The sequence below is a fragment of the Mytilus trossulus genome, chromosome 2 (genome assembly GCF_036588685.1).
Source record: "Mytilus trossulus isolate FHL-02 chromosome 2, PNRI_Mtr1.1.1.hap1, whole genome shotgun sequence".
Lineage (NCBI taxonomy): Eukaryota > Metazoa > Mollusca > Bivalvia > Mytilida > Mytilidae > Mytilus > Mytilus trossulus.
In genome coordinates, this window is record NC_086374.1 from 24,158,088 (window position 1) to 24,181,477 (window position 23,390).

Genomic DNA, 23,390 nt, shown 5'->3' on the forward strand with positions numbered 1-23,390 from the left:
TTAATTTACGTGAATGTTTTAGAAATGTGGACGTTATTCCGCAATCCACTGATCCGAGGAAAGTTTCTTGTAGGCGAAATACAACTTTGGTAAGTTTAAAATCAATAATTTTCTTTCATATTTAGACTCACACAAAAATTGCGATTTAATGGTATATTTATTTTAACGTTTCCATTAAATTTATTCCCAATTTTTATTTAATTGGTGACGGTTAAGACTTTGACAAATTGTGTACTTTCAAATTGGTGTATGAAAAGAAAAATAACTGCAATGGTTATTGAGTTTAAATTAGATTAATTAGGTCTTTCAACCTTTTCGGTTGAAAGACCTATAGGTTTGGTTTTGATTATTATTCTTTTTTTTTTTTTTTCTTCCGCCTAACTTTTTTCATGCATATTATTGATGTTTCAAAAGATGTCGCTTAGATATTTGGAATATGATATCGTTAAGTTTATACGCTTTAAAAATTGACAATGGCGTAACCAAAAATTTTACCTTGGCCACTACTCCTTAGCAACCGTAAAAGATTACGACAAATTTATTTTACCAAATTGCTCGTTACATCTTCAGGATGAGGATTTTAGTTTTAACCGAAACTATCCTGAAACTCCATATGAGAGTTATCCTCCCTTTTGTATATAATATAAGTGATATGCATTTATCACTACCATAAGTGATAGAGACCTAGGGTCTTTAGCTTTAAGGTCCTTGGTCCAAAAAAATGAAAATTAGGTCATGGTCAAATTCCAAATTTTGATTTTGGCTTATTTTTACTTTTTTTTAATTAACCTTATATAAGATATCATCAAACTATTTTTACTAATTTGTTAGTTGCGACATGTCGTAACTTATGAATTTTGATTGAAAGGGTGTGTAGACAATAAATGGGAGTTTTTGCCCGTTTTATATTTAGAATTATGTGTAAAGTGATATTACTCATGAACCATACATATTAAGGAACTAGTGTATTTTGATGTAAGATATTTAGTCTATGACCTTGAAATTGAGGTCAAGGTCATAGGTTAATTGGACGTTCTACATTTTGACCTTTGCTCGAAATTCATAGTTATATATCATAAAGCCATAGGAACCGACATTTTCAACTGAATTTTAATATTTTGATATCGAAATAGATCCTTATTGGTTGAAAGACCTTCAATTGTTCTCTGAACAATTGGTTTTTAATTGCTTTTGAATTTCTTTCCCTCAATGATATGCTTAGAGAAAAAAAGAACCGAGGAAGATGTTATATTACCTAAATTTTAAATGTTAAATAAACAGAATTTACATTTCTCTTTTAAGACCTTTTTGTGAAGTTGATACCGCCCGGGAATATTTATCAACACTGAGGTCTTGGTACCTTCCAATTTTTTTTAGAAAACTAGAGGCTCTAAAGAGCCTGTGTCGCTCACCTTGGCATATGTGTATTGAACAAAGGAAGCAGACAGTTCATTACAAAATTGTGTTTAGGTGATTGTGATGTGTTTGTACATCTTCCTTTACTGAACATTCTTGCTGCTCACAATTATCTCTATCTTTAATGAACTTGTCCGTGTAGTTTCAGTGGAAAATGTTAGTATAAATTTACAAATTTTATGAAAATTGTTAAAAATTGATTATAAAAGATAATAACTTCTTAATTGACCATTTTGGACATTTTGACTTATTTTTGAGTCTTAAATTGCTGTACATTATTGCTGTTTACAGTTTATCTCTCCATAATAATATTCAAGATAATAACCAAAAACAGCAAAATTTCCTTAAAATTACCAATTTAGGGGCAGCAACCTAACGATGAGTTGTCCGATTCATCTAAAATTTCTGGGCAGCTAGATCTTGACCAGATAAACAATATTTCCCCTTGTCAGATTTTCTCTAAATGCTTTGGTTTTTGAGTTATAAGCCAAAAACTGCATTTTACCCCTATGTTCTATTTTAAGGGCATACGATACAGTAGAGATCCCTCGTTGATTTTTTCTTAAAATTTTGATAGAAGGTCAATTTTAAATGTGTACTTTTCAAATATGAAAAGAAAAAAGTACCTTTATGACTTACTTTTTGAGATAATTTGGTTTTAAATTGCATATTTGGAAGAAAATCCCTGAAATTTCATAAATTATGACTTTTAAAGAAAGTAACGATACTTTTGAACGAAAAGTCATAACTTCATCGGGTTTTTTGTAAAATATTCCCTTGATCCGTGGCATCAACCTGCTGAAATAAGTTTAAGGTTATATCAAATCATCTTGTTCCGGATTTAGAGTGCTATATCCGAAATAAAGAAATTTACCATATTTTTGCGTCTTTTCGGAAGTGCAGAAAAAAATTGATCGTTGAATTTTTCCTGAAATTTTGGCGGAGTATTCTTGAAACAGTACTTGATTGATTGCAAAAGAAAAAAAATGGGGTCCATGTGCTTGTTTTTTCAATAATAGCCATAAACCTTAATTTTTTACGACGTCTGTCAGTATGGCGCTAAATAACGTTAAATTAAGTTTTAATCGCAACCACGTCGTGTACTCATTCCCGCCGTACACGAATTCGCTGTCAAGTATATGCAGGTGTTTTTCAAAGCGTTGTTACTTATCATAAAAAATTATAAGATGGTTAATCATAAAATTGAAAAACATTTGTGCTAAACATTTACGAAACGAACTTTGGACAGGATCCTTTTCATAATAAAAAAAAAAGTATAAAAAAGGATTCTATATCAGATTGATTTGTCAGATGTACGGCAAAAAAGAAAATCAGATAGAAGTATACAGGTGCATCTCCGTCCAACATAAGTTCTAAATTGCTTCATGTACAGTAAGAGGATAGACAACATTATTGACATGACAACAAGTGAACCAACTATAAATTAAGTGAGGCGATACTATAAATTGATAACAGTATTACCTTCAACAATGACAAATCCGATACCGTATCGTCAACAGGACTTAAAAAGGTCCCGACATATTTTGATTTTTTTTACATTCAGAAGATAATCATCTCTCAAATTTTAATTATAAGCAATACTTCTTGTTTTATAGTATAAAGAGCTGGTTTCATTTGTACAATTTAACTCATGCCATTATTGCCTCAATTGACCGAAAATGAGGTTGTAATATAATTGTTCATAGGAAGTACAGCAGCCGATATAAGAGAATAACATTGCACGATGTCTTTATCAATAGATAAGTTACATAACCTTTTTTACGGCGTAAAGGTATGAATATTGGCGTACTTGTTTGTCTAGAAGTAGAGCTATATCTAAAGTGTGTCTCATTGGGGTCGAAGCGTGACGTGGTATTGCCGATTTTTTGTAAGAGTGACAAGTGAAAATCAAATTATTTTGTCGTGAAAACGGGAAATGAGGTCTAGCAGGACCAGGGAAATCACAAAAAAAAAATGAGAATTGCTTACGTACATAGTGTAAGCGGGATACGAGAATCTGACAAAACAATAAGAGGGATCCAGGATCTTTATCAATAGATAAGTTACATAACCTTTTTTACGGCGTAAAGGTATGAATATTGGCGTACTTGTTTGTCTAGAAGTAGAGCTATATCTAAAGTGTGTCTCATTGGGGTCGAAGCGTGACGTGGTATTGCCGATTTTTTGTAAGAGTGACAAGTGAAAATCAAATTATTTTGTCGTGAAAACGGGAAATGAGGTCTAGCAGGACCAGGGAAATCACAAAAAAAAAATGAGAATTGCTTACGTACATAGTGTAAGCGGGATACGAGAATCTGACAAAACAATAAGAGGGATCCAGGATCGGAACCCCCCAATGAAACCCCCGTGAAAACACTTTGCTCGTCTGTCCGATCGTCTAACTATACGACGAGTTTTAACGTGTTTACACTTTCTGATCTGTCTGTCTGCAATAAGTGTACATTTGCCGATACTTCTATTTTTATCTCTCAATACATTGAAGTACAATAGGGACATACTTATACAAATAGGAAGACATAGTATGATTACCAATGAGGCAAATCTTAACCAGAGACCAAATGGCTAAACGACTATAGGACATCGGACGGCCTTCAATAATGAGTAAAACCCATACCGCATAGTAAACTATGAAAGGTCCCCTATATAGCTACATGACAAATGCAAAACAACTCAAACAGGAAACTTACGGCCTGATTTAAGTACAAAACAATGAACAAATTCAAATATGATGAACAATACCAAACAACACCATTTAATTACAAGCCCTTTTACCAGCATGTGAATGGGCGTTTTCTTCTTTTGGTCTATTACATCCAGTTTCATATACATAAATAATAACTAACGTGTGACAATTCTGTATCTATTGGTTATATTTTGCTTAAATTCAAACCAAAAACAACACCAATATATTTTTTTGAAATCTTTTTAACAGATTTTTATTGACAGATTTTCTACATACACATACAATACTATATGTTTTTAAAAATATCACTTAAAATCAGCATTTTTTTTTATGTGCCAATTTCAAGTCAAGAAAAGGATGAGACACTCTCTTTGTTTATTATTTTATTTACGAATATGTGTGTTATACAAACTTGTCCACCAATGAGGGTCTCGCACATGCAGTCGGTTTTGTTATTTCATTGATAGTCGGTTTGATTTGGCCTTACAATGACAATTCTCCGTAAAATTTGGAGGCTGTCAAATGCAAAACAAAAAAAAAAAGAAAAAAAAAGACACAAACTTAATAATTTTGAATCGGATGTTTTTCAATTCAAGATATTATCATATTTCGACTTCATAATCAATAAATGAAAATAACTGTTCTCGTCATGAAAAATATTGCACAGCTGTACAACACGCCGTAGTAATGACTTATGTGCATGGATTTCAACACCAGACCCGATTCGGCCATCATATTTTGTTAAATTTTTCTCATTAATCACGGGTTCATACGTTTACTCATTTCTTTAAGTTTCATTAAAATAATGTTTGGATGTCATAAATGTGCAATTAAATATTTGCCACTGGACGTTAAGCCGCTACCAATACTCATAATTAGCTATTGCAGGTCGTTTTGTTACGAATTGTGTTATTGGTAAAATGTTTTTCAGTATGTTACAGTTTAAGCAACGAATAGTAAGATAGACCCAATTCCTTGCATTTTTTCTTTCTCTACGCTGAGCAGATTCCGCTCGGCCGTGCTGTTTGGGCAGTTATTCAGTGCCAGACTAAAAAGCTCCACAATTTTTCTTCCGTCTTTCCATGTTTTACTGTCAGTACTCTCTTCTGTGTCTATTAACATTTCTTCAATTTCGTCATGCAAAATTGTATTTGCATTGATTTATTTTTGTACATCTAAAGTATTTCCTTTAATCTCACTGCTTTTCGGCGGATTTCTCCGTATTTTAGAAACGGCATGGCCACTTTTTTAGCAGGTACTTTTTCGAAATTCACACAATCGAAATTAATGACGTCATCGAATATTCCGCAAAATATGACTTCTTTTAGAGCGACTTCGCGAAATATTAACGTTTTTATTAGAAACATCGCGAAATTACAACGTCCTGGTTACTAACATCGCGAAAACAACACGAACAGTTTTGAAAACGTTATTATCTGCCCCTGCTACTGTATCGTATTCCCTTAAGCGGTAGTGGCCATCTTGGTTGGTTTGCCCTTTCATAAAACACAATTTTTAAACTAGATAGTCTAATTATGATTCTGGCTATGTTTGGTAAAATTTAGCCCAGTAGTTTCAGAGAAGAAGATTTTTGTAAAAGTTGACTAAGATTTACGAAAAATGGATAAAAAATTACTATAAAGGGCAATAACTCCTAAAGGGGTCAACTGACCATTTTGGTCATGTTGACTTATTTGTAAATCTTACTTTGCTGAACATTTTTGCTGTTTACAGTTTATCTCTATCCATAATAATATTCAAGATAATATCCAAAAACAGCAAAATTTCCTTAAAATTACCAATTCAGGGGCAGCAACCCAACAACGGGTTGTCCCATTCATCTTAAAATTTAAGGGCAGATAGATCTTGACCTGATAAACAATTTTACCCCTCGTCAGATTTGCTCTAAATGCTTTGGTTTTTCAGTTATAAGCCAAAACTGCATTTTACCCCCATGTTTTATTTTTAGCCGTAGCGGCCATCTTGGTTGGTTTGCCTGGTCACAAAACACAAGTTTTAAACTACATAGCCTAATAATGATTCTGGATATGTTTGGTAAAATTTGGCCCAGTTGTTTCAGAAAGGAAGATTTTTGTAAAAGTAAACTTAGATTTACGAAAAATAGATAAAAATTGACTATAAAGGGCAATAACTCCTTAGGGGGTCAACTGACCATTTTGATCCTGTAGACTTATTTGTAAATCTTACTTTGCTGAACATTTTTGCTGTTAACAGTTTATCTCCATCTATAATAATATTCAAGATAATATCCAAAAACAGCAAAATTTCCTTAAAATTACCAATTCAGGGGCAGCAACCCAACAACGGCTTGTCCCGTTCATCTTAAAATTTCAGGGCAGATAGATCTTGACCAGATAAACAATTTTACCCCATGTCAGATTTGCTCTAAATGGGACAATACCCCTAATGCGCCTTGGAATGAGGAACACAAAAGTCATGTGTAAACAAAAAATCTCTGAGTAGTGATATTTGACACATTTCTATGATAAACAAATGACTGAGCTGAACCATTAGTGTTAATTTAGAAAATAAGGGAACACAGAATAAATGTGTAACAAGAGTGCACACACTGAAATGTCTCGCCTTCTTTACTAATCATTGATATTATGTTGATTATAGTCCTAAGTATAAAACTTTATTACAACTGTCACATAAACTTAACATTAACCAAGACAGCTAAACAAAGACTTATGGACCATGAAAATGAGATCAAGGTCAGATGAACCATGCCAGGCAGACATGTACAGCTAACAATGCTTCCATACATTAAATAAAGTTAACCTATTACTTATAGTTTTTAAAAAATAGACAGAAACACAAAAAACTTAACACTGTGCAATGAACCGTAAAATTAAGGGTATGGTCAAATAAAATGTGCAGGACTGACATAAAGATCATAAAATATTTCCATACACCAAATATAGTTGACCTTTAGCATATAATATTAGATAAAAAGACCAAAACTCAAAAACTAAACTATAACCACTGAACCATGAAAATGAGGTCAAGGTCAAATGACATCTGCCCGCTAGACATATACACCTTATAATCATTCCATACAACAAATATAGTAGACCTATTGCATAAAGTATAAAAAAAACAGACCAAAACACAAAACCTTAATTATAACCACTGAACCATGAAAATGAGGTCAAGGTCAAATGACACATACCCGCTAGACATGTACACCTTACAATCATTCCATACAACAAATATAGTAGACCTATTGCATAAAATATAGGAAAAAAAGACCAAAACACAAAAACTTAACTATAACCACTGAACCATGAAAATGAGGTCAAGGTCAGATGACACCTGCCAGTTGGAGATGTACACCTTACAGTCCTTCCATACACCGAATATACTAGCCCTACTGCTTATAGTATCTGAGATATGGACTTGACCATCAAAACTTAACCTTGTTCACTGATCCATGAAATGAGGTCGAGGTCAAGTGAAAACTGTCTGATGGGCATGAGGACGTTGCAAGGTACACACATACCAAATATAGTTATCCTATTACTTATAATAAGGGAGAATTCAACATTACAAAAAATCTGAACTTTTTTTTTCAAGTGGTCACTGAACCATGAAAATGAGGTCAAGGACATTGGACATGTGACTGATGGAAACTTCGTAACATGAGGCATCTATATACAAATTATGAAGCATCCAGGTCTTCCAACTCCTAAAATATAAAGCTTTTAAGAAGTGAGCTAACACCGCCGCCGCCGTAGCCGACGCCGGATCACTATCCCTATGTCAAGCTTTCTGCAACAAAAGTTGCAGGCTCGACAAAAAACCATGGAGCTATGAAATGTGTTCAAAGTATTAAAATTTCAAAGAACTTATTGTGTTAAAATTGGGATTTTTTACCATGAGGAGCCACATCGTAAAAGGATACTCGGGGTTTGCTAAATTACGGAAAAATGAATCACACTTCGTACCCCGAAAATTTAACCACATATGTAAAAATGTCTCAGCTTCAAAACAAGCCATCATACATATACAAGTTTACGATATGGGCTGAGCAACAGAAGAAAACGTTACCATTACTGCCTATGGAATAACAATTGCGCATATTGCCCCATCTTATATTGGGACAATACCCCTAATGCGTCTTGGAATGAGGAACACAAAAGTCACGTGTAAACAAAAAATCTCTGTGTAGTGATATTTGACACATTTCTATGATAAACAAATGACTGAGCTGAACCATAAGTGTTAATTTAGAAAGTAAGGGAACACAGAATAAATGTGTAAAAACCATGGAGCTATGAAATGTGTTCAAAGTATTAAAATTTCAAAGAACTTATTGTGTTAAAATTGGGATTTTTTACCATGAGGAGCCACATCGCAAAAGGATACTTGGGGTTTGCTAAATTACGGAAAAATGAATCACACTTCGTACCCCGAAAATTTAACCACATATGTAAAAATGTCTCAGCTTCGAAACAAGCCATCATACATATACAAGTTTACGATATGGGCTGAGCAACAGAAGAAAAAGTTACCATTACTGCCTATGGAATAACAATTGCGCATATTGCCCCATCTTATATTGGGACAATACCCCTAATGCGTCTTGGAATGAGGAACACAAAAGTCATGTGTAAACAAAAAATCTCTGTGTAGTGATATTTGACACATTTCTATGATAAACAAATGACTGGGCTGAACCATAAGTGTTAATTTAGAAAGTAAGGGAACACAGAATAAATGTGTAAAAACCATGGAGCTATGAAATGTGTTCAAAGTATTAAAATTTCAAAGAACTTTTTGTGTTAAAATTGGGATTTTTTACCATGAGGAGCCACATCGCAAAAGGATACTCGGGGTTTGCTAAATTACGGAAAAATGAATCACACTTCGTACCCCGAAAATTTAACCACATATGTAAAAATGTCTCAGCTTCAAAACAAGCCATCATACATATACAAGTTTACGATATGGGCTGAGCAACAGAAGAAAACGTTACCATTACTGCCTATGGAATAACAATTGCGCATATTGCCCCAAATGCTTTGGTTTTTGAGTAATAACCAAAAACTGCATTTAACCTCCATGTTCTATTTTTAGCCTTGGCGGCCATCTTGGTTGGTTGCTGGGTAAAAAAACACAAATTTTAAACTAGATACATCAATGATGATTGTGGCCTAGTTTGGATTAATTTGGCCCGGTAGTTTCAGAGGAGAAGGTTTTTGTAAAAGATCATGGAGATTTACAAAAAATGGTTAAAAATTGACTATAAAGGGCAATAACTCTTAAAGGGGTCAACTGACCATTTTGGTCATGTTGACTTATTTGTAAATCTTACTTTGCTGAACTTTATTGCTGTTTACAGTTTATCTCCATCTATAATAATATTCAAGATAATAACCAAAAACAGTAAAATTTCCTTAAAATTACAAATTTAGGGGCAGCAACCCACCAATGGGTTGTCTGATTCATCTGAAAATTTCAGGGCAGATAGATCTTGACCTGATAAACAATTTTACCCCATGTCAGATTTGCTCTAAATGCTTTGGATTTTGAGTTACCAAAAACTGCATTTTACCCCTATGTTCTATTTTTAGCCATGGCGGCCATCTTGGTTGGTTTGCCTGGTCAAAAAACAAAAAACTAGATACATCAATGATGATTATGGCCAAGTTTGGTTAAATTTGGCCCAGTAGTTTCAGAGGTGAAGATTTTTGTAAAAGTTAACGCCGGACGCCTGACGCCAAGTGATGAGAAAAGCTCACTTGGCCCTTCGGGCCCGGTGAGCTAAAAAGGATGAGACTTTCTTTGACACCCCTTGGTTAACCAACTTTTTCTGTCCATACACTAGTGACGGTTAACAAAGTCTGACTAGTTGTTGCATGCTCTTGAATACCGAATAAACTTGGGAAATGCATATCTCATGTGCAGGTGAAGTTGGTATATTGCTACTAAGGTGGGGGAAATTGATAACTTCGTCTCGTTTGTCATAGATTCTGGTACTGAGGTGACCGTGTATGTAAAACACGAGGCATAAGTCTAAACATAAGCGGTAGAAGCAGGGTCTGTTGTTTCTTTAATTTCTAGTTCTGGAGAATATATAAATGGAACTAAATCAAGATAGTTTTGATTGTTATTCGAAAGAACATCATCAATACATCTGAATTTGATTTTTTTCAATTACCTTACTTTTTTTATCTTGTTTTGACAAGTTTCTGAAGGAACACTGATTCATATGAAAATTAGAAGAGGTCGGAAAGGCTAGTCACATAAAAATTTAAAAAAACGGCGGAACTATTTTCACAACAAGATCGAGAATTAAATGATCCAGAAGCTCTTTAGAGTGTTTTTTAGAATCCACATGTGGTTAATATACCACTACGTGAGTAAACAGTTTCACTTATTTCTCACAGCAGACAGAGTTTTGTCAATCTAATGACTCTATAATGAACAAAATACCTGAGATCAGCCGGCATTGTACCGTCGTTTGTTGTGACGAAAATTTGTGAAGTGTAGTTATTTGATACATCAAATCACTATAAATATTGATTTTTTTCCAAATCAGATGCAGTGACAGACACTAGAAGGTGACTGAAAGGTCTAGATGTCCATTTATAATGGATGCATGATCTCTAAGAACGACTGAGTAATAACTGCTGGTACTTTTTTCCTGAATATTAACTATTTTATTTCTCGTGCTTCGTTTTTCACGATTTTAATTTTTCGTGCTACGTTTTTGCGATTTTTATTTCACGTGTTTCCGTGTTCAGTACCCCCGTTTACCACCCTCTAAAAAGGTTTGAATTTATCAAGATATATCATGCAAGTTTTCATTAAAACAGTAATTTAAACAATAATTCAGTTTAACAGGGGCTTCAAATAAATTCCATATCAAATTAATTTCGAGTTTTTTGGACTCTTTAACTTTGAAAAAGTGTAATCCTACCTCCCCTGCAGGTACCCCAAGGCACAGTCTATCAACAGCTAAATGGTGTCCCAACTTTCTTGTTTTGTAAACCTAAATAAAAATACATTGGATAAATATTCATACAACCAAATGGCTTTGGAATCCTTAACTCTTTTTCCCAAGTTAGCCTAAGGTTGAGTGCATGATTTTTACTCATTTATCTTTGTTGCTTTTGTTGAAATGCATAATTTCTACATACTTTTTTCACTTCAGTCATTGTTGGAAAGCATAATTTGTTTACACTTATTTCATGCGAGTATCACCTGAAATCATGATTTATTTGCTGGTATGTACATTTTAAAAGCTCTTTATTTTCATGTTAGTTACAACTAGATGCATGATTTCTTATTTTTTCTTAACTAATCCTTAAGTAATAATACACATTATTTAAGTAATTTTAAAAGATGGGTGGATGTAAAGATTCCATCTTTAAAGTAATTACCTTTGTTAGATTTTCTAGACGTAAGATATCGTTTCGTCCTGATGTTCTCATGACACGTTTTCTTTCTGTTGCAACATCCTCGTCATCGTCACAGGAAGGCATGGCAGAGGAATGGCGTACCTGACTTATAACAGTAAACAAAACAATGATATACTGAATAAGTGATATCATATAACTACAGCTAATAGTATTGACCTACCCATACAGAACAGACTCCTTTAAAACATTTAAAAACCCAAATACTTGAGGATACAACCCTGGAAAATATTAAACATGCAAAATATATATGACAATAATTTAATTATGGATGTTATGCATCTTCTGATTGGATGACGTTATTTTGTTATCAGCCCACAGACATAATTTAGTCATGTGACTGTGACTTCATCAACGTTTTTTCATGGTTTCTACGGTTTATAATGGAATTTATAATAAAATAAAAAGAAATGACTGCAATATTTTTTCTGTCTATTTGAAATAACATAAAAAATGTGGTGCACACTGTAAAATAAGCCTCTACGTGCGTTATTCAGTGTGCACCAAATTTTTTTTATGTTATTTCTTCATAGACCAAAAAAATATTACAGTCATTCCTTAAATATTGTACAGAACATGTTTTCTACAGTATCCATTGTATTGAATAAAGCTTTCATCATGAATAAATCAGGTAAATGGGAACTATCATAATGTTAATAGTTAGTTATCCTAAAAAACCTTTCAAATAGATGTACATTTTGTAGATACACAAGAATATTTATAATTTTAAATTAGATTTTGTTATATTTTAAAGAGCCTATTTAACCATCTTTAGCATTAAAATCAGGTCACAGTCCAAATGTTTTAGGGCCCTGTTTAAACATATCATAATTATTGGTTAATATGACCAAAGCAAATGTTTCAACCTTCCACAGGCAAAAGTAAGAGTTATCTGCCCTTCCTAATCCTACCGGTTTTGAGATACGTTAAACTGTCTCATCATAAGATTGTTCTCATGCTTATTGTGGCATTATAGTAAAATTTAATTATCATTTTCTAGATTGGACTCTTGTATCACAGATTTTGTGTTTATGGATAATACATGAAAACCCAATTTTTTGTGGCAGAAAAAAAGCTTACAGATAGAATTTTAAGGTAAAAGATGAGAAGATGCATGCTTTAATTTCAGAAAATCAAAAGAAAGTTGAGGATCATGGGATTTCTTTTCTTGCTACAAAAAATAAATTCACAACATGCCTTTATTAAATTTACATATTATGAGTTATTTCCCCTTATTTGAAAAAGTTGAACACGCAAAAAATCTTCTATATTACATATGAATTTTTTTTCTCTCTTAGACTTGCCATTTTATTAAGATATACACAGATTGTTTACCACTGTTTTATAAACCAAGAATGCAGAAATTGAGGTCTACTATTAACAAGTTTCAAAGTTCAATTAGCAATAAAAGTGTTTTCTTTTAAAATCAATATAAAGCTTGGAAACAACATCCATTAGCTATAACATGTTAACACATTAAATGTGGAAGATAAAAAATCTAGGAAAGACTATCAACAGTTTCTAAGAAACAATTAATCAAATAGAGAAGAGAAATATAAATTCTAATTTTGCAAAACAAACATTTGTGCATAAAACAGTACTCTTTCTTTTTTAATCCTAAAAATTGAGGGACTTTCAGAAGAAAAAACTATTACAGCTACTGTTTCAAGTGACAAGTAAGTATTTCTGTATGTGTTATTTTAAAAGCTGTGCATACATACATATTGTCCTTCTAATGAATAAATTCATGTTTAATATTAAAAATAAACATAATCAAAAGTTGTCAGGAAATTAGAATATTTCCATAGGTGACATTGTCGAAACATTAAATTAAGAAATAAATTTTAAAGCAAGATTCTGATGTATGAAAGCAGTGATTAACAGACTGAAATTCCACCTTAATCTGCACTTGTACAAAATCAGTAGGCCTAATTATACACCTGCTAAATTTTAAAACCAGGCTGAAGAATTTGAAAATAATTCATCAACTTAGATAATCCTAAGGTTCTTTGTGTAAAAACTTCACTCTTTACTTTTCTTTTGTGCTCCAACCTCCAAATCCAGTGTTTTGATTGGTTGAATTGCAAGTTGAGTATCATTATGAGTATGACAATCATACAATCATTTAAGACTCAATTTCCATGCTTCTGGCAAGCAATTAGGTCATAATTTTTAACTAGAGGCTCTAAAGAGCCTGTGTCGCTCACCTTGGTCTATGTGAATATTAAACAAAGGAAGCAGATTGAAAATTGACTACAAAGGTCAATAACTCCTACAGGGGTCAATTGACCATTTAGTTCATGTTGACTTATTTGTAGATCTTACTTTGCTGAACATTATTGCTGTTCACAGTTTACCTATATCTATAATAATATTCAATATAATAACCAAAAACAGCAAAATTTCCTTAAAATTACCAATTCAGGGGCCGCAACCCCAAAACAGGTTGTCCAATTCATCTGAAAATTTCAGGGCAGATAGATCTTGACCTGATTAACAATTTTACTTCATGTCAGATTTTCTCTAAATTATTTGGTTTTTGAGTTATAAGCCAAAAACTGCATTTTACCCCTATGTTCTATTTTTAGCCGTGGCGGCCATCTTGGTTTGATGGCCAGGTCACCGGACACATTTTTTAAACAAGAAACCCCAAAGATGATTGTGGCCAAGTTTGGATCAATTTGGCACAGCAGTTTTAGAGAAGAAGATTTTAGTAAAAGATATATAAAATTTACGAAAAATGGTTAAAAATTGACTTTAAAGGGCAATAACTCCTAAAGAGGTCAACTGACCATTTTGGTCATGTTGACTTATTTGTAAATCTGACCTTGCTGAACATTATTGCTGTTTACAGTTTACCTATATCTATAATAATATTCAATATAATAACCAAAAACAGCAAAATTTCCTTAAAATTACCAATTCAGGGGCCGCAACCCAAAAACAGGTTGTCCAATTCATCTGAAAATTTCAGGGCAGATAGATCTTCACCTGATTAACAATTTAACCCCATGTCAGATTTGCTCTAAATGCTTTGGTTTTTGAGTTATAAGCCAAAAACTGCATTTTACCCCTATGTTCTATTTATAGCCATGGTGGTCATCTTGGTTAGTTGGCGGGGTCACCGGACACAATTTTTAAACTAGATACCCCAATGATGATTGTGGCCAAGTTTCAAATAATTTCAAATAAAATAAACAGTTTCAGAGGAGAAGATTTTTCTAAAAGATTACTAAGATTTACGAAAAATGGTTAAAAATTGACTATAAAGGGCAATAACTCCTAAAGTGGTCAACTGATCATTTTGGTCATGTTGACTTATTTGTAGATCTTACTTTGCTGAACATTATTGCTTTTTACAGTTTATCTCTATCTAAAATAATATTCAAGATAATAACCCAAAACAACAAAATTTCCTTAAAATTACCAATTCAGGGGCAGCAACCTAACAACGGAATGTCAGATTCATCTGAAAATTTCAGGGCAGATAGATCTTAACCTGATTAACAATATTACCCCATGTCAGATTTGCCCTAAATGCTTTGGTTTTTGAGTTATAAGCCAAAAACTGCATTTTACCCCTATGTTCTATTTATAGCCATGGCGGCCATCTTGGTTAGTTGGCGGGGTCACCGGACACAATTTTTAAACTAGATACCCCAATGATGATTGTGGCCAAGTTTGGTTAAATTTGGCCTAGTAGTTTCAGAGGAGAAGATTTTTGTAAAAGTTAACGCAGGACGACGACGACGGACGACGACGACGCCGGACGCCGGACGCCAAGTGATGAGAAAAGCTCACTTGGCCCTTTGGGCCAGGTGAGCTAAAAACAAGTGAAACTGTGAGCTACTGCTCAATGATGATACCCCGCCGCAAGTGGATAATATTAAAAGTGTAAAAATATGCAAGTGTTCGGTAAACAGGAAGTTGTCAAGTGATGAATCTAAAAACGCATCACACGGTATAGCTGACTTAAATAAATCCTGAAACCAAATTTCAGAAATCCTTGTATTGTAGTTCCTGAGAAAAATGTGACGAAAATTTTCAACTTGGCTATCATGTGTAAAATCATACAAGTGTTCGGTAAACAGGAAGTTGTCAAGTGATCAATCTGAAAACGCTTCACACGGTATAGCTGACTTATATAAATCCTGAAACCAAATTTCAGAAATCCTTGTACTGTAGTTCCTGAGAAAAATGTGACAAAAATTTTCAACTTGGCTATCATGTGTGAAATCATACAAGTGTTAGGTAAACAGGAAGTTGTCAAGTGATGAATCTGAAAACGCATCACACGGTATAGCTGACTTAGATAAACCCTGAAACCAAATTTCAGAAATCCTTGTATTGTAGTTCCTGAGAAAAATGTGACGAAAAATATTCATGGGACGGACGGACTGAAGGACTGACGGAAGGACAGACAGAGGTAAAACAGTATACCCCCCTTTTTTAAAGCGGTGGTATAAATATGTTAAATGATTATTGTTCACTCTTAGAAAACTAAGACCCTCACACTAATCTAAAAACATTCAGATTTGTGCAAAAATAAACTAATATTTTACAAAATAGTGATTTTCTGATGTTCATGATAATGTGTTATATACATTAAAATTTATGATTTAGCTGCTATGGAAAAATTTATTCCAGCTCAAACAATAATGTAGAAGTAGCACTTAAACATTGTTGAAAAACTGACGAATAGATTGTAAGCAGGTGCAACTAAAATGCATTGTGACCCAACTTACAAACGTGACTAACGAAGGCCTAAATTTAGTGCAAATATGACAAATTTTGCCTATAAAAGTTGACACTTAAATAACAGTTAAAATAACAACAAGTTCCTACCTTCTTTTGATGAAAAACCTGAATTCACACAACAATGTCAATAGAAAGAAACAAATTCCAACAACTGCCATAGCAAGCAAATTTCTACCAGTGATTTCCCAGGTCAAAGGTGACTTCATCAAGTCATACTGACCTGTAAACAATATTTAATATAAATATTAAACAAGTGTGCACATGCTGATATGTATCATTTGCTTTTCTGATAGTGCCTGAATTATATAATTTATCTATTAGCCATGAAAATATGGAATTTGTTAGATGGACATTACACCTTAATATCTTCTATGTATCAAATATGACTGACCGGCTAATTGTATCTGAGAAAAACCAGATGCTCCGCAGGGCGTAGCTTTATACGACCGCAGAGGTTGAACCCTGAACGGTTGGGGCAAGTATGGACACAACATTCAAGCTGGATTCAGCTCTAAATTTGGATTGTGATTAAATAGTTGACACAGCATAGGTTTCTGACACAGAATGAATGTGTTCTAATGAACTTAAAATTTTTGTTTTCTCTTAGAGCAATTCACTATGCTGTTGAATATTAATCCTCTCAAAAAAATGTTTGAAGAAATTTTTTTTTTATTTATGAAATTTCAAATGAGAAAAATTGAACCCAATTTTTTTAATCACATCCCCCTTTCCCTTATTCCAAAACTAATCTCAATTAAAATTTCTAATGGAGTTTGCAACAATAACTACTCATTTAAATACATCATAAAATATTAAGATGTAAAAATACTGCTTGTTATCACTGAATGGTAAAGATTATTTTAATTTATCAGTTGGTAGTAAAAAGTGAATATACATTGTATATTGTATATAACAAAGATTTAAGTTGATTCTGGACAAAGAAAGATAACTCCAATCAAAAAAAATTCTTGCTATTGCACAATATTTTGCAATTAGATATTTCTTGCTTACTATTCTGGACAAAGAAAGATAACTCAAATTAAAAAAAATTTTGCTATTTCACAATATTGTGCAATTAGATATTTCTTGCCATTGCGCAATACTGTGCAATTGAAAAGACTTGCTATTGCACAATACTTAATATAATAATTTTAGATCCTGATTTGGACCAACTTGAAAACTGGGCCCATAATCAAAAATCTAAGTACATGTTTGGATTCAGCATATCAAAGAACCCAAAGATTTCAATTTTTGTTAAAATCAAACTAAGTTTAATTTTGGACCCTTTGGACTTTAATGTAGACCAATTTGAAAACAGGACCAAAAATAAAGAATCTACATACACAGTTAGATTTGGCATATCAAAGAACCCCATTTATTAAATTTTTGATGAAATCAAACAAAGTTTAATTTTGGACCCCAATTTGGACCAACTTGAAAACTGGGCCAATAATCAAGAATCTAAGTACATTTTTAGATTCAGCATATGAAAGAACCCAACCGATTCATATTTTGTCAAAATCAAACTAAGTTTAATTTTGGACCCTTTGGACCTTAATGTAGACCAATTTGAAAACGGGACCAAAAGGTAAGAATCTACATACACAGTTAGATTCGGCATATCAAAGAACCCCAATTATTCAATATTGATGAAATCAAACAAAGTTTAATTTTGGACCCTTTGGGTCCCTTATTCCTAAACTGTCGGGACCAAAACTCCCAAAATCAATACCAACCTTCCTTTTATGGTCATAAACCTTGTGTTTAAATTTCATAGATTTCTATTTACTTATACTAAAGTTATGTTGCGAAAACCAAGAAAAATACTTATTTGGGTCCCTTTTTGGCCCCTAATTCCTAAACTGTTGGGACCTAAACTCCCAAAATCAATACCAACCTTCCGTTTGTGGTCATAAACATTGTGTCAAAATTTCATTGATTTCTATATACTTAAACTAAAGTTATTGTGCGAAAACCAAGAATAATGCTTATTTGGGCCCTTTTTTGGCCCCTAATTCCTAAACTGTTGAAACCAAAACTCCAAAAATCAATCCCAACCTTTCTTTTGTGGTCATAAACCTTGTGTCAAAATTTCATAGATTTCTATTAACTTAAACTAAAGTTATAGTGGGAAAACCAAGAAAATGCTTATTTGGGCCCTTTTTGGCCCCTAATTCCTAAAATGTTGGGACCAAAACTCCCAAAATCAATACCAACCTTCCTTTTATGGTCATATACCTTGTGTTAAAATTTCATAGATTTCTATTCACTTTTACTAAAGTAAGAGTGCGAAAACTAAAAGTATTCGGACGACGACGACAACGACGCAGACGACGACGCCAACGTGATAGCAATATAGGAGGAAATTTTTTTCAAATTTTGCGGTCGTATAAAAAGTTATTACAAAAACTAGTGAACTATGAAAATGAATTTAAGGTAGTATGCATCCTGCCTGCCAGATTGACATAAGTTTCCTCGTTTGTATTGTTTTACATTAACATTTCGGGGCCTTTTATAGCTGACCATGTGGTATAGCCTTTGCTTATTGTTGAAGGCCATACAGTGACCAATAGTTGTTAATTTTTGTGTCGTTTTGGTCTTCTGAGGAGAGTTGTCTCATTGGCAATCATACCACATCTTCTTTTATTTTATAATAACAGCTTACAATCATTCTATACACCATATAACCTTTGGCTTATTGCTTAAAATATCTTAGAAACAGACATGACCAAGAAAACTTATTGAAGACCAAGACAGATATCCAACAATCATCCATACACCAAAGACAGTTGATTTATTACTTGTAGAATAGGAGAAGGAGGCCTAACCATTAGAAAACTATGTAAATAGGTTAATTACTAAAATGGAAAATGAAATTTGTTATGCCTTCAACAATTTTGATTGCACCCTCTCTCTCTTTGGGAATATAAATATATAAATTAAACAATGTTTTAAAATCATATCCCCTCAATTGTATAGATTAAGCAAAGTTCATGATTTGCTATGTGAATACCCAAAATCAATTCAATCAAACAGTCAAATAAGAAGATCACCATGGAATCAGATTCTAAAGATTATGTAAAACTCAGTGGAGATGGATGGATGTAAGTATAAACAAACACAACAATCACTAAATATGTGCTGCTTTACTAAACCAGGGTTGATAGTACAACAAGTTATATATACTTTATAATAATATTTACCAGTTTTGAAGTAGAATTCATTTTTATATTCATTGAAGGCTATATCCATTAAACCACGTCCTAAACAATAGTTGGGAAATATCAGGAAGACATCTTTAAGAATAACATGGACCTTTTCTAAGTCCTGAAATACAAAATGTATTGTGGCTACCACTCACAAAATGAATAAAAACTATAATAACCTTATTTGATTTAAAAAGAGTTACTCAGTAGTCTATCTTACAAAAAAATTTGTCTAATAAATATCCAAGATTCAAACAAGTGAAACTGCAAGCTACTGCTCACTGATGATACCCAAGCCGCAAGTGGATAATATTAATAGTTTAAAAATATGCAAGTGTTCGGTAAACAGGAAGTTGTCGAGTGATGAATCTGAAAACGCATCACACGGTATAGCTGACTTATATAAATCCTGAAACCAAATTTCAGAAATCCTTGTATTGTAGTTCCTGAGAAAATGCGACGAAAAATATTCATGGGACGGACAGACTGACTGACGGACTGATGGAAGGATGGACTGACGGACTGATGGAAGGACAGACAGAGGTAAAACAGTATACCCCCCCTTTTTTAAAGCAGGGATATAATAAAGGTGAAATTGGCTATTCATTTTGATGTTTGTTCTCCTAGATAATTGGCTTTTCACATGAAACTCCTGACACAGAGAAATGTACACCTATGACTTGCCTCCCCTTCTTAATTGTGGATATACAACAAAATGACAGAGAATCATATGAATGATACTGTTATACATTACCTTGTCGTATGAGAAGATTTCCAGCAGAAAGCTACATACAATGCATGTAATTCCAGTAAATAAGTTGATCACTATCAGCCAGATATATGCAGTACTTGGCTCCTTGAACCAGAATGAGGCTGGATACATTACTGGGGTAATGGACCAACTGCAAAATAACATCAAGTACAGACAATTTAAAAGAATTATCTTTTTTTCAATTTTGCCTGATGTATTGATTATACAGAAAAGTGTTGCTTTTGTGGAATGAAATGGGTTAACAAAATGTTTTCATAAGTAACTATTTTGTTTAAAATAAATGGTCATTAGCCACATAAATGTGTTGGGACGATTTCAAACATGACAACAAGTCTCATAGATCAGATATTAAACATAGGAACTCATTTGTAAAAGGAAATTCAAACTTTTTGTTTATGTATTATCGAACTGTATAATTGATTGGAAAATTTGATGATATATTAAGTCTTACACACATACAACGTACCCATATAACAAGAAAAGAGAAACCACAGCAGGGAAGTTACTGGTAGTTGTATAGGCAGGTATCTGGAAGATCAGCAGTATAGTCACAATACACACAGCTGGTATTATGTAGTTACACTGGGGGGAAAAAATAAAAAACAATAATAAAATTATGTACAAATGCACACCACCAATTCTACATTTTCTTTTCTTTCCTGAAAGCATAGAAAACAGTGTAAAAAAGCTCATGATCAATAATAGAAAAAAAATCATTTTCTATCTTGATCATAAAAAAATCTTTCAGTAGTGAGGACAATAGAGCAATTATTCATGTGAAGATATATTAAATCTTTTTTCAACTTTTAAATGTATGCAGAAATCAGACAAATAATGTGAATATAAATTGCCATGAATATGAAAAACATTGATAGCCATTTATACTTTTTCAACTAAACAAAATTAGAAAAGGGCAAAAATAAATCATGGTTACTTGCTAGAATAGGCAAAATGGGTTTTTTCTCATTGTTGAAGGCTTTGCAGTTGCCTATAATTGCTTACATCTACTTCATTTGAAATTTGGTGGATAATTGTCTCATTGGAAATCATAGAATGGGGTGCTCATTTATGCCACATCTTTCCATAATTCCTAAAGTTTATGTTCAGGTCTAAATGTTTTTGAAGTAAATTGATATTTCTATATGAAGATAACTTCAAATGCAAAATTTTTTTAAGCTTGAAAAGGTGTTTGTTTGAAAATAATCATCTGAAAAGTTAGATTAAAGTGGGTTTGAAATTTCTTGATGTTTTGTCAATGGAAAACATATATTCGCTGTTTTTACACATGATTTAAAACCAAATAACCTCAGCTTTAAACATTATTTATCAAATCAATTTCTTTATAGATGAATAGCAGACACTTCAAAGGTGTAAAGAACTGAACATTAGGGCATTGCTTCAAGAATCACTTAGAAATGCTTTTTTGAAATCGTGTTTTTTATTCAGGAAATTTGCCGAAAATCGTTGTCCGTTTTTCAGTCCTTTTTGGTTGGTGCCGCAATTTTGTCTCAGTTTGAACAATAATCATATTTGTTATAAAAATATGATTTACCAGTATATTTCTTCCATTTCAGCCGTCCTTGGAAGTTATTACACCTCAAAATCATAAAACTGCGAAATTGTGTCCCAGTCGAATATGTGCACCGCACCCCACTCTACTTCACCTCCTGATTTTTATAAAGGAGAAAACAAATTCTGTGCATATAAATTTGTTTACAATTTGTTCATTTTTACAGATTTTGATATACTTATACCAGGAAACGTACCATATCCCATACATAATTAGCTATCCAATAAACAACTGGATCCATCCCACTAACAAACTGTAGATGCTTGGCTTTAATGGATCTTTCATACACAAGGAAGACAACAAAACTGGCAGGCACAAAGGACATAGCGATGATAACAAATATTGAGATCAATACATCTGAACCTTGTAATCTGTATCAAAAAGATAACATAATGATATAATGTAGAAAAGTCAAAGGTGTAACATTTTATTTTGAGAGACATTATTATACCTGCTTACTAAAGAATGGTTCTCACTATAGCTTTTTTCAAATAGTTTTCATTTAGATGTATAACAATAATTGTTTTTAATCTTAGAAGATTTCACTACTAAAGTATAGTATTTTATATACATTATCATTAGTACAAAATACAGTAATTTTATTTTCTTATAAAGGTTATTTTTTACAATCTGTATTGCATACCCAGCATTGCATAGCTAAATCCATATCACATACCAAAACCTGTATCGCAAAGCTTAATCCATATCACATACTTAAACCTGTATCGCATACCAAAACCTGTATCACATACCAAAACCTGTATCGCATAGCTAAATCCATATCACATACTTAAACCTGTATCGCATACCAAAACCTGTATCGCATAGCTAAATCCATATCACATACTTAAACCTGTAACGCATACCAAAACCTGTATCGCATACCAAGCATGACGTCATAACAAGAATGATGATAAAGTTTGACATTTGTATTGCATACAGAGCATGACATCAGAAATCAAATGAGTGTGGTCAATAGACAAATGACAATAGATACAGTATAACTGCAAACATTTTTTCTAAATCTTTATAATCTTTTACTTATCAATGAAAATGATATACAGAACAAGCCCACACACTCAGTGAAAATGAAGAAAACATTTTGTACAGGGTAATCCATATTAGTGTTCAAATAAAATTTGATCTCCAAAGTACCTGTAAAATTTAATGCTTTAAGTAACTTACATAAAATCTAAGTTGAGCTTGTTGTTTGTCTTGTTGAATGGATGGTTGATGACAGTTATACCTAGATGTATATAATTATAACATTATTGACAGTTATACCTAGATGTATATAATTATAACATTATTGACAGTTATACCTAGATGAATATAATTATAACGTTATTGTAAACAATAGCAGCAACACAATATGTGAACAATTTAAGTTATTTGAAGTGAATGATCAAGTATATTTCAGAATATCTAGTTGGTGACTTCCTGTGTGATTTCAGATCTGATTAATATTATATGGGCTGCCTTGGATAGAAATCGACCTTGTGCAAATGAAAATCAATAC

The 23,390-nt window shown here is 32.8% G+C and overlaps 1 protein-coding gene across 3 annotated transcripts in view; it reads right to left on the minus strand.

Moving 5' to 3' along the window:
• The window catches only part of LOC134706800 (ATP-binding cassette sub-family A member 2-like), a 77,214-nt gene that overhangs the window by 10,019 nt on the left and 43,805 nt on the right, over positions 1-23,390 (minus strand). For all 3 annotated transcript variants that reach the window (XM_063566091.1, XM_063566093.1, XM_063566092.1), the window contains exons 35-42: positions 23,057-23,117; positions 22,068-22,242; positions 20,768-20,883; positions 20,284-20,431; positions 19,527-19,650; positions 16,411-16,543; positions 11,530-11,653; positions 11,067-11,138 (exon numbers count right to left, since the gene is read on the minus strand). In XM_063566091.1, the coding sequence (XP_063422161.1) occupies positions 11,067-11,138; positions 11,530-11,653; positions 16,411-16,543; positions 19,527-19,650; positions 20,284-20,431; positions 20,768-20,883; positions 22,068-22,242; positions 23,057-23,117 (953 nt within the window). The remainder of the gene's footprint in view (positions 1-11,066; positions 11,139-11,529; positions 11,654-16,410; positions 16,544-19,526; positions 19,651-20,283; positions 20,432-20,767; positions 20,884-22,067; positions 22,243-23,056; positions 23,118-23,390) is intronic.